We start from the raw sequence: 12,905 nt of genomic DNA, 5'->3' as shown, positions 1-12,905 counted from the left end.
GACCAAGGACGGAAGAGGTAGTAGGGGTGTTGTCTACTAACAGTTTAGTGGTTACGGCGGTCGTGGGCGAAGTTGGTTAAGTGGGGAGGTGGTGGCTAGGGGTCTATTTGGGTTTTGGGTTTGGTTACGTTTTCATTTTAATTTGGGTGCGAGTTAGGGTTTAGCGTCTGGCCTCTAAAACCCGAATAGATCATTAATAATTAGTGAGGTGATCATATAATGTGTCCATGCTTACATTTATTTGTCTTAAACGATCTAAGGTATAATAAATCTTTCCAACTACATCAAAGTTGGTATCTCTATATATGTTTGGTGAGGTAAAGCAAGAAAAGATTCAGATATAAATGACTAAAGAACTTATTTATATGTTTGAAGAATATATAAGGAAAAATATACGAAGAGTTATACGGTCAATTCTCAGGAACAAATAGACTGAACCAAATTATTTTAGTTTTTCAAATTCAGTTCCTAATTAACTTCCTATCATTTTCTTAAATCCAGTTGCCATTTTTTAAACCCAAATATTCTGAAGACAGAATAGACCAAACTGGATTACCCGAAATGACCGAATAACGATGGAAATGAAGTGGCAATGATTTCATACTCTAATTTGAATCCCTGCACGAAACTCGACAAGAATCTAGTAGACGCCGCCCGACGCCGGTCGCCATGTGGGCACACTGCACCGCACGGCCATCTTCTCTCTCGGACGATAAAAGAAGCGAAGGCGAAGCGAAGGAGGCATGCATGTCCAGTGTCCAGGGGCCCCGCCACGGCCAGCTTCCAAAGAGAGCGAGAAGAGGAGACTGAGCCTTTAGCAGCAGAGCAGCTCCAAGGGAAGGGAACCGAAGCAGCTGGAGCTGGTCACTCTCACCCACGTTGGGAAGGCAGGCAGCTCGTCCCCCCACCCCGCCCCATGCGTGGTCCTACAAAAGCGCGGCAGATTTGCTTTGAACTCGCAAAGACAAAGAGCAAAGCGCAAAGCTATCAGGAAGCCACAGAGATAGACGGAGAGATAGAGATTAAAGAAGAGCTAGCGACCAAGGAAAGCGAAGCGAGCGAGCAAAGCGGCGAGCAACGAAAAGAAGAGAAGCGAGCGAGGGCGACGGAGGAGATAAGATAAGAATGTTTACAAAACCAACAACAAGCAGGATCCGATCCATGTCATGTCACAGATACCCACACTCACACACTCCACGCCACGCGCTGTGCATGTCTTCCTCCTCCGTTCCCTGCTGGGATCATTGATCGCCACCACCTGCGTCTGCGTTGCATTCGCATCCTTCCTTCGTCATCATGCTGCTCTCCCTCTGCTTTTCTGCGCCACCGGCTTCTTCATCATATAGCCCGGCCGGAGCTCCTCAGCGCTGGTAGTGCCTCTGCTTTGGCATCGGCAGAGAGCGACAGGCGACGCCATTGCCAGCGCCTGTGTTCATCCTTTCTCGAGAGAGCGAGAGCATTTGTGGTTTTGGATTTGAGGCGGTGGACTGCCGGGATCGGAGAAGAAGCGAAGCCAGAGGGGAGCGCGCGCTCTCTATATGGGAGCAAGGCCGGACAGGTCGTCGGGGGATTTGGAGTGCTGCGGCAGGCTGCTACGGCTGCTAGCGTTCGTCTTCTTCTTGGTCTGCGCTTGCCTCGTGATGGCCATGGTGGCGACGGACGGCGGAGCGAGCTTAGTAGGGTCGTCGTCGAACGCCGCGACGTCTGTGGCCGCCGCCATGGCGACGGGCGGCTCGCCGGCGTGGCGTTCTGGCGGACGCGGTGGCATGGCAGGCGCAGACGCGTTCCGGAGCAGCGAGAGGAGGATCCCCAAGGGCCCGGACCCTATTCACAACAGGTGCGTTGATGGTTTGATGATGAGTGCGTATGCATCCATGTACTTTTGCTTCTTGTACAGTTATCTGTCCATGCATTGGTACTAATAAACAGAAAATGGAAAGTTATTTTTAGTTCTAGTAGGTTTCAATTTATCTTAGTATAAATTACCAGGTACTCTGCCCAAACTGACAGTTCACTCATACAGTGAGCATATATGACCATGGTGCATGGTGAATCTTTGTCTTCTCATAGGAACTCACAGATGATTAGTTTGCTACTCCGTTCCCTTCTGCTTCTTCAGAAGCAGAGGAATTCCTAATCCTAACACAGTGACACCAGAGGCCAGCCCAATGGTTCCTTATAGTGAATACATGTGTCTGCTGTTGCATTGAGGAGTTCTTGGATTCTTCTTTGTAAGTTTTAGCAAAGCAGACTGAAACGAGGGTACACTTCTGAGTTCTGAGCAAAGCAACACATTTGCTGGAGCCACTTTACTGACAGGAGAAGCATTATTTGTTAGCAAAACCCACACCCAATAAGCTGTCTTGTACTACTGGGACCTCACTTATCCACCTTGGCCTTGCTTTTGGGCTCAGCTATCTTGACCAACTGTACAGTACAACTAGGAGAGGGACAAATGATTAACAATGCAGTGCAGTTGTTACTGTACCTCACAAGAAAAGAACTGCCTTCCTATGCCAGTGCCTCAGTGGGTCTCACTCTCACAGGCCACAGTTCAGTGCACTCCCCACTGTATTTTTTATCTTCTGAAAAAGAAACGAAGCTTATATAGTAGATGATGACAGCCACATATATAAATTAAATGTATTAGGCCCGGCCTGCTTGAACACCTGATGCTCACGTTCGTTCTCGCATCTCCCCGGTTGGGAATGTGTGCTGCCTGCAGGCGTGCCGGCAAGACGACGATCGCGCCGCGCCGGAGAGACTAGCCGGAGGCCGGCGGCCGACCACCACCGGAAGGTTCCGTCGGTGCTCATCGTCCTGCAGCGAGCATTTGTTGGTGATTTGGATGGGAATGAGCTGGTACCTGACATGCAGTTCGTTAGCGTTGCTGAAGATGAGATTTGTGCAAAGAGAGGTTAATTACGCAGCACACTCCTTCGTTGGGGATTTTTGGTGATTCTAGGGGTATGTATAAATGTGCAATCTGCCCTTGCAAGATTAATTTTCTGCTTTTCTTCTTTCATTTCACCGAGGTGGTGAGTGAGGTTGATCGATATTTACTTTGCATATTCTTCCCGAGATTTAATTTTTGATTTGAATCTGTGGCTATTCCGTTTCTCCTACTGTGAGTCTGTGACCATGTGTCGTGATTCGTTTAAAAAGGAAAAAGAAACCCATGTGTGCGTGTGTGTAAGAAATTCAGAAAACCGAAGCTGGCTGCCGAATTGGGCAGTGCATGCTGTCGCATATGATAACTACATATCACTATCGGTGTTTCTTCTGTAGTATGGCTATATGGTGTAATTCAGCTTGTTCTAGCTGCGAGTGTGTGTGTGTGCCATGGTGATTGTACATGCTTTTGTGTTTCGAAAGCGTGTATGTATTAGCCACGAGCTAACACACGCATTATGCGTAGTCGGAATTCAGAAACTGGTGAAAGCGAAAGAGACCACCTGTAGATACTAAAGCAAAGCATCGATGCGCACGGCTTGTGTTTGTGCGAGTGCGCGTGTGCCCTGCCGTACGTCAGTACGTGCTTTTGCCCCTTTTACTTCTTTTGTTGCAGGCAGGCAGGCAGGCAGGCAGGCTACTATACACCCCTTCTTTCTTCTTTTTTTTGGAAGTGTTCGAGGAGCAAGAAAAGAGCTGAGCACACCGTCGATTCCCGTCCCGGATGAGTTCGAAGCAGCCGCCGCTTGTTGGCTCCGTCCGACGGTACTACACCGGCCGTGTTATTTTTTTTTCAAAAAAAAAGAAGATTGCAGAACCATCAGATCAGAATATCGCATCAGAATGTCGCCAGCGTCAGCGTGCGTGCCCAACAGGCAACAGGCAACAGGCCAGAAGGCAGATCACCGCGGCAGAGTGCAGTGCAGACGCGTGCGCGGGCGCGGCCCGGCAGTACAGCGCAGGCCTTGTGTGATTGACGCGGTAGTGTGGCGGGCCGAGGCTGCTTTCGGCGTCCTAGGCTAGGCCCAGCCCAGCCCTATCCGAGGAAAACAGCAGTGCACGCGGGGCCCAAACCCAAGTCTGGAGCCAACAAACCCAACTGCCCTTCCCCCGTCCCGCACCGCACGGGCGGCTGTCTGCCTCTAGCAACAGTTAGAGACTTTGGAATGCGATAATATTTTTGGTACCTACTTTTTTTTGGTGACTTTAGACTTTCATTAATTATGAAATATCAAGGGTACAATCAGCGGTAACCTGGGCCCAAGTGAGCAACATAGGGCGGAGCACATTGCCACTCTACCATGCATCCTCCCCGGAAACCTGCTTAGCAAGTGTATGAGCAACTCTGGTTACAAATTCTATTAGAATATAACATCAACTCAAAAGATAAACAAAGCTCCCAAGTTTCCTATATGATTAGTGAGATCTGAGATCATTGATTCGCTCAGACTCCTAGAGCTTCACTAATTCTTGGCTATCGGTTTTAAGTTGTAGCCGCTGCACTCCCTTATCCTTTGCAAGAGTCAGACTGCCAAAACCATAGACTTAGGGACTAGGCAATGTGCACAAGTCCGGCAACAAATTCATCATGAGCTTAAGCTTACTTTGCCCACACTGGGTTCTAGAGAAAGTGTTCACAGTCAAAACCATAGAGCCGTTGGATCGTAACCAAGAAACCAGCTGGATTGCCCAATGCCTCCCAATCCTAGCTTGCAGAAAACTAGTCTATATATGCATTTTGATTGATATTGGGCGGCATCCATGGTCCATAGACCTTATCCTCATCGCTCTGTTCACTGCCCTCCCCCATTCTTGGTTCTCCCTCGGAGCAGCCCATGGAAAAAGCAGTTCTAGTTCTACAACACTAGTTTCAACTTGAGAGTATATGTACACAGAAGCTGAGTGTTGATACACAGAAGGCATGGAAGTCTATTTATGGTTGGATGTCAATGCGCCGAGCACCTGAGACACCCAATGCCTGTGACACCATGTGTTATTCAACTTTATTTTAGGAAGTATGACAAGTTTACATCTACTTGTACTTATGTATACCTATCTATAAAGAGCCAAAATTTCAGTCTGTCAAATATTTTCTTCTGCCTGATCCTGTCTGTCGGTTTACCGATCGCCTCCTCCGTCCAACGTTTCTAAAAGGGCAAAAACAAAATAAAAAACATTCTAGGGTTCCTAATGTAAAATCACATATTACTCGGCTCCAGTCGCTCGCCTCTGCCGTCGGTACTGATGGAAGAGAGAGAAAAAATAAAAATCTTTCTAGGGTTTCCAATGTAAAATCTCCAATTTACTTTTCTTTTATTTTTTAAATCGTCTGAAAATTAATAAATGCATAGTAATTCATAGAAAAATCTAAAAATTATAAAACAAATTTTGTTCAGCTCCACATATGTAGATCCATGCAGTAAACAAAAAATATCACAAATTTTAGTACACTTTTTTTTGGAAATGCTTGCTCATGATTTTTACGGTAAAATTGTAGTTATCTTGCTCCAATTATTATAAAAATTTAATGGTAGCCTATTTAATGTGATGCTTGATTCATATTTCATAGCAATCCTAATCTAAATTAAAAAAATAATGCTAGCATCAAACTTCTCATGTTTTAATATAATAGTGAGGCATATTAAGAGGTAATATTAGAGTGAGATAAGATTTAACTATTTTCTATTATTATTATTAAATAATTATGTCCTTAAGCTACATATTAATGTAAATATTAACTATCTAATACCATAGATGTTATGATTATCAATAAAATAAACTATGGACTTTAAATTTTATAAAAAGGATAAATTTAAATAGATATGTAACATTATGTCATCACTTTCTAGGGTTATTTGATGTTTTTCTTCCGTTGCAATATTACCAAATTGAGGAAAAGCAATTTTTTTAAAAAAATTGTGGCCCCCGGCCCCCACTCCTCCCATGTCTCCGCTCCCCGTCCCCGTCCACCCGCCAATCGCTCCCATCCCCGTCCCGCCGCCGCCACTTCCTCCGCCGAGGGCGGAGGCGAGGCCGACTACGAGGTCTCCGACGACCACCGCGCCGCGTGGGAGCGTCACGAGCAATCGGTGCAGGAGCTCCTCTAGCGGCGCCGCGCCTACGCCATGGCCGTGCGGGCCTGCCTCCGCCGTCTCGGCGAGCGCGAAATGGAGCGCCACGACCGCCTCCGAGCCCTCATGGTCTGGCTCGAGGCCGATGGCCAGGTCGACCGTCTCCTCCGCGCGCAGGAGGACGACCACGCTGCACGCACCGGCGAGGAGGAGCAGATCCAGTACCCCTTCTTCACCAAGGGCACGCAGGAGCTTCTCAAGGCACGTGTCGACATTGCACAGTACTCGCTGCCCCGTGCCAAGGCCAGGATTGAGATGGCCAAGCGCTGCCACGAGGATTCCGAGGAGGACCCAGAGGCGGAGGCCGAACTCGTCATGAAGCAGGCTGGGGAGTTTGTCCTGGAGTGTAGCGAGATTGGAGATGATCGCCCTCTCATTGGCTGTTCCTTCTCTCGTGATGCATCAATGCTGACCACAAGGTACTTCCTCTTAATCATACGGAATTACATGTGCTTTGTTCATGTATGTCTCAAACAGATGCCGTGATGAAAGGATGTTGAGAACTGTTACCTATTAATTGTATTATTATGTGGCGGCTGTGGCTGTGGGCTTTTGTCACTAACTGCGCCGCTGGTTTTGCTTTGGATTGCACCGAACCACAATAAAAGTGGACTGATCTAACGTGTTGTTTGATAGAATTGTTCCCTCATGTGATGCTTTTATGCTTTCTTTATGTAATATTCTTCCTCTTTTAATTTCTATACATATTTTTATATCATTTTTTACTCTTTTTCCTCCACTGTACATGAAGATTTCTCATTTTTTTATGGGACATGATTTTTTTTCTATTTCTTCTCAAGGTGATTTCCGATATTAGTTTGGTAGTTTTGTTTGTTTTGGTGGGGTTATATTTTTTTGATTCAAGGTTGGACTAAACTCATTTAAATTTTACAAAAAGTATACAATTATCAAATAATAAATTCTATACCCCGTTGCAACGCACGGGCATGTTTTGCTAGTATATTAAACAATGCAAAGCACATGGTCATACGGTACAAAGATTTGTGAAGATGAGAGCAAGCAAGAGAGGTGTGCGATGGCCATAACTTCACTGCATCAACCATAACTAATGAAGTAGTACCAAGTTTAAGTTTTTGAGTAAATTTCTTCAGTGTTGTTGAAAAGCTTATGATCACTTCACTGCTAGGATCCTTGTCAGTATTCTATGATAATGGCTAAAATGCATGCCTTTGATGACAAGCAGGACCCCTCGTTGTCATAAAACTAAGATTTCATGTGGGCAGAGAATTTTCATGAGAGTAATAAACAAACCCACATGAAGGCGTTATTTGGCTGGACTACGCCTAGAGCAGTAGAGCTTCGACACCGTAGCAGAGCTGGTGGGGTTCAAAAACCTTTGACTTCAATGGCTCTGTCTATCGACCAATTCAATTGAGCAAAGCTAGAGCCATTGTACAATGCAACACAATACTAGGAACAGAGGAGCCAAAGCTTTGCCAAACAAGAAAAAAAATGTAACAGTTGACTACATAAATTGAATTTTCATGATGTTTGTTCACGAAGGTTCTTATGAGACGACGGACTGTCATTATTTAGTTTTGTGGCGGTTTGGGGCATTCGATCTTGCTCCAATTATTTTCGACCTTCACATTTTTTTTTGTTTTCTTCTAATTCAAAATTGCTATGGGTATGCATGTGGCATGGCTTTTTGGCCGAGCTAGGGGCTGTCTGGGCTGGCGGTTCATTTTTAGTGAAAAAAAGCAATAGTTCAAGCTAACAATATTTTTTACACTTGGTTATCTCTATGAAGCCCAGCACTCATAAGTGTCATTTTAGAAGTGTAGGGACCTAAGTGACACCCACCTGCTAACTTCAGAGACAGTGAATTTTCCTCACTTCGTCCAAAATTACCGAGATTGGCCTAAGTGTCACGGAGATTGGCCAGGTCAACCATCAAGCATCCTCAGTTGTGAGAACACCTCGCTCGCGGGCGCCATGACATATGGGACTGAAGGGTGGGCATGTTGTCTTGCTCAACCCCGACCTTCTCCACAAGGAGGACGCGTTGGAGTTCGTGAAGAGGAAGCTCACTCACCTTCGCAAATGGAAGACGTACCTGTACTCAGTACTCAGGATTCCTCGACGCAACAGCTGTGAGACCTACGCGCTCAGTTCCTTCTCATTGGGGAGTTCTGATTCGCAATCTCTCTTATTGGATCTTCAACTAAAATTCCCATTGCATCCCATCCCCAAAACTTCTTAACCTGCTTGCCGCTTGCCAGCCATCTCCTATTACATTCTCCTTGTCCATCTCATTTCCCTATATTTTCTCTCTCAGCCAAATGTATATATGCTCGATGAAGAAGCTACCTATTTATTTATAAGACAAGAAAACGACTATGCATGAAGTATAAATGTGATACCATATTTATTCTGTATTTTAAGTCATTTGTTTAGGGGTCTATAATAACAATTTGCAAATAGCTAGCTATATAAGGCATAAAAATAATAAAAAATAAACATTATAGTGAAGAGTTATGTGAGTCGTGAGAGAGGTGTTTCTGGAAGATCGTGCTAGACTAACTATTTGATTGTTGCTAGTTATTTGATCTCTCTCTTTGATAGCCAATGAAATTCTAAATTAGCTACTTAGAAACCATTGAGGACAACCTTATAAGCTATCAAAATTAAAGGTACTGTAGATTAGTAATAGTTGGTGTGCGACATTCATAGCAGCAAAGTCGTAGGAGAATAATAACAGTGACAGCAGTTAAAAACATATGGAGACAAGGCATTTGCCTAAAAATGTTTTCATTTTCAACACTTCACAATGAATAATAAATATTTTATCTATATATAAACCCTCATGAGTAGTCATTCACTACCAAAATGGTGGAGTTCTCCTAGTATTTTTAGTTAGTAATAAAACACTACCATTAGTCAAAACACTAGAGAATCCTCACTAGGAGACATTTACTAGGAAAAGTTTATACTAAATTTTAAATGCTAAAACACTAGGAGAACCCCACATCACTAAGAGAAATTATAAAATCTGGTTGTGATGTGATTCCAGCACATTACACACTATACTATCACTACTGGACGCGCCCTCTTTGCCCAAAAGCCCTCGACAAAGGCTTTGCCGAGAGCGGCCCTCGGCAAAGGGCTCTCGGGGAATTTTTAGACGGCAAAGATGGCCTTTGCTGAGGGCCGTTTGTCGGGCACTCGGCAAAGCCTTTGTCGAGGGCCTACATGGCTCTCGGCAAAGAAAAATAACTATAACGGCGCCGTTTCTCGAGATGGAGTCTTTGCCGAGGGCCTCCTCTAGCGACCCTCGGCAAAGAAAATGCCCAGATTTTTTTTAAAAAAATTCTTTACCGAGGGCTACAAGGAGACCCTCGGCAAAGAATGGACGCAGAAATTTTTGCATAAATTTCTTTGCCGAGGGCTATAGCGAAGGCCCTCGGCAAATACCCAATCTTTGCCGAGGGCTATGGTCAAGGCCCTCGGTAAAGAGACAAAAAATTTTATTTTTAATTTGTTTCTTACATTCCATCGACATAAACATTTCATATATATATATATATATATATATATATATATATATATATATATATATATATATATATATATCAACCATCACACATGTATATCACGCATAATCCAATTTCTCACAATATATCACAACCATAATTATGAACCACAAATCATAATATCACAACCATATTACAAGTCTTGGCATGTTCATCATCATTCACATGTTTATTACAACAAGTTCATCAAATCCAAACACAAGTCACAACTATAAAGCACAAATCACGCTAAAGTCCAACCACATCACCTACCACGAGTCCTCATCAAGGTAGCCTATGAGACGATGGTGAAGGAAAGGCCTGATCACCTGGTGACGCATTCACAGGATGATTCGAACCCGCGGACGGAGGCTGCACAAAGAAGCAGAGATTGCATATTTGAGTAATATGGGAAAACAATAACTTCGAGATTGCATCTAGTAATCTAAGAATACAAAAAGATTAGACTCAATTAAAAATTTTGGCAGCACCTCTCCTAAACAGGGAGGTTTACAAAACCTGCATCCACAACGGCACGAACGCCGACATCCATGCAAAGACAAGTGAAAAGAGGACTTTTATACTTACAGGAGTAGCTGTAGGAGTAGGAGGTGGAGGAACTGAAAACAGCACAGGTACACCCGATGCTTGCCCAAGACTTTGCATGATCACCATCATCTCCGCCATCTGCTTCTGCGCTCCCTCGAACGCGGTCTTCTGTGCCTCTAGCTGTGCAGTTAGTGCCGCGGTCTACTCTTGGCTTTGCCTTTTTGTTTCTTGCACCTCAGCCTACAATATTTCACTCCAATATATGGAGATGTCTGGGTTTTGGACATCTGACGTCGCAACTTACTCGAAAACGATTGAATTTTTTACCATAGCCTACATATGTGTCAATATGAAGACTCGTCAAGTTTCGTGATTTTTAGACCTCGTATAGATTTAATATAATTTTAAATCAGTTTTCTGAGAAGTGGCTAATCATGTCACGTGTAAAAGATGAGCGGAATTTGATTCGAGTTTGTGCGTAGGGACTCCACACACATCAAATAACATGAATAATATTTTTTGAAAGACTACAGTTAATTATATCATGCACCTGCAGTTCAAATTTATAACAGCGGGAAAATTACGACGAATTGAAATAAATTCAAGAAATATATATAAAAAAGTAAAATTTGTGCCAATTTTTAAAATTGTGTTTAAAATAATGTGATTTGTGCCAAAAAAAATATGACTCAAAAATCCAAAAAAAATTCTTTGCCGAGGGCTAAGCATGGCCCTCGGCAAAGGAGGTCTTTGCCGAGGGCCACAGGAAAGGCCCTCGGCAAAGAATTTTGTAAAAAAAAAATTAAAAACCTTTGCCGAGGGTCTGACGGGTGGCCCTCGGCAAAGGCTGACGGGGCTCGGCTGCCGTTACTCAGCACACTAAAATTGCCGAGGGCGTCTTTGCCGAGGACCTTTCTTTGCCGAGGGCTTTTCTTTGCCGAGGGCCTCAGTTGGCGGCCCTCGGCAAAAAAGGTCTTTGCCGAGTGCCCGAGATTTGGCCCTCGGCAAAGCCTCAGGCCCTCGACAAAGAACGAGTTTCCAGTAGTGTATTTACTGTCTCTTATATCAAGTTAGTCACCAAACATAGATCGATCAAAGGACCAATCAAATTTGATTTGCACGCAAACCAATGATGAAAAGTTGACACAAGTAAATATATATATGTTGGAATATCTTAACCGTTTTTATGCTCGGGATATCACTCAATGTTTCACACCAAGGAACAAGGATTATGCAAGCAAGTTTTGATGCGTGAAGTTGAACACTTCTTGTTGACAAAGCAAAGGTCCCGTACCAAAAGAGCTTGAGCGCTCGCGGTAAACACGTTAATTGTCGTTGGGTAGAAATGTTGGAAAGAGCCACAAACACTTCTCGAACATCCATGAATCATGTCGAGAAAAGTGCATAACAGATTTTTTTTTAAAAAATATGGGGTCAGAAAAGATTAGGGGTTAGATTAATTTGTTTTTTTATTTATTGGATATCTTCAATTGGCCATGCCCCTTTATATTTATAAGCTAGGATGATCTTATCCCGTTAGAAAATATTAACAACTTTGTGTTTCAAATGAATTCAAATGTCCTTTGGATTCTACTACCCGGTTTGGCAAACCAACCTAAACTGGTTTTGTCCGAGTCGGCGTAGAGAGACAAGGAAAATCAATCTAGTTAGCCAATTTGGAGAGACATGTTCCAAATTAGCTATCAACAATTCTTGAGGAGAATAATAGTTCCCAGTGTTGGATGACTAGTTACTATAATGCGGGACTAATGATGCTATTGGTTATGCTAGATAATAACTTGCTCAGAATGTAAGAGCACAAGTTTCACAAATACCTTAGCGGTCAGGAACTAGGCGACGTCCACAGGCGCACAACAAATCCATGATGAGCTTACTTACCACCCCACACTGAATTCTCAATTCTGCTTTCATGGTCAATATGTAAACAATACACCATGTACATCTCAATCAACACACCAGCTCTGATCACTCTCGTCCCCATTCTAGCTCGTCCTCCCTCAATTAGGCAATGGAAAAGGAGGGCGACGTGCCGGTTCTACAGTAGTTGCACCCAATGCACGTGTTATCCAACTTTTGTTTTAGGAAGGAAATGAGACCCATTGGATGGCCTATCTCAAAAAAGGAACCCATTGGATCGTAGCTAAGGAACTGGCTGGATTGCCCAATGTTTCCCAATCCCAGCTTGCAGAAGATGCATTTTGACTGCCGTTGGGCATGCATCCATGGTCCATAGATCTTATCCTAATGGCTCAGATCACTATCCTCCCCCATTCTCGTTCTCCCTCGATCGGCCAATGGAAAGTTAGTTCTAGTTCTACACTAGTTTCAACTCGAGAGTATATATACACAGAAGGCATGGCAGAATATTTATGGCTGGGTGTTGATGCGCGGAGCAACTGAGCTTCCCAAGGATATTCAGAACGAAATTGTACTGGGTGGCTACTTAGGCCTTGTTCACTTGGCAAATTTTTTGGATTTTGATTATTGTAACACTTTCGTTTGTATTTGGTAATTATTGTTCAATCATAGACTAATTAGGCTTAAAAGAGATGAGTCATCTCACAAATTACAGGTAAATTGTTTTCGTTTATATTTAATACTTCATGCATGTGCCGCAAAATTCGATGTGATGGAGAATCTTGAATTTTTTTTTTGAAAACTGAACAAGGCCTTAACCTTTTTTTAGCAACGGGTGGCTCCTGTTCGCTGGTCTGAAAAT

The 12,905-nt window shown here is 43.7% G+C and overlaps 1 protein-coding gene across 1 annotated transcript; it reads left to right on the top strand.

The window, feature by feature from the left end:
- LOC110430523 lies at positions 990-3,103 on the top strand. Its single transcript, XM_021448266.1, has 2 exons — positions 990-1,837; positions 2,726-3,103. The coding sequence occupies exons 1-2, from the start codon at positions 1,539-1,541 to the stop codon at positions 2,766-2,768; spliced, it is 342 nt and encodes a 113-aa protein (XP_021303941.1). The 5' UTR covers positions 990-1,538; the 3' UTR covers positions 2,769-3,103.

Source organism: Sorghum bicolor, chromosome 9, assembly GCF_000003195.3.
Source record: "Sorghum bicolor cultivar BTx623 chromosome 9, Sorghum_bicolor_NCBIv3, whole genome shotgun sequence".
Lineage (NCBI taxonomy): Eukaryota > Viridiplantae > Streptophyta > Magnoliopsida > Poales > Poaceae > Sorghum > Sorghum bicolor.
The sequence above is the reverse complement of the archived record's forward strand: the minus strand, read 5'-3'. Positions and strand labels throughout refer to the sequence as shown.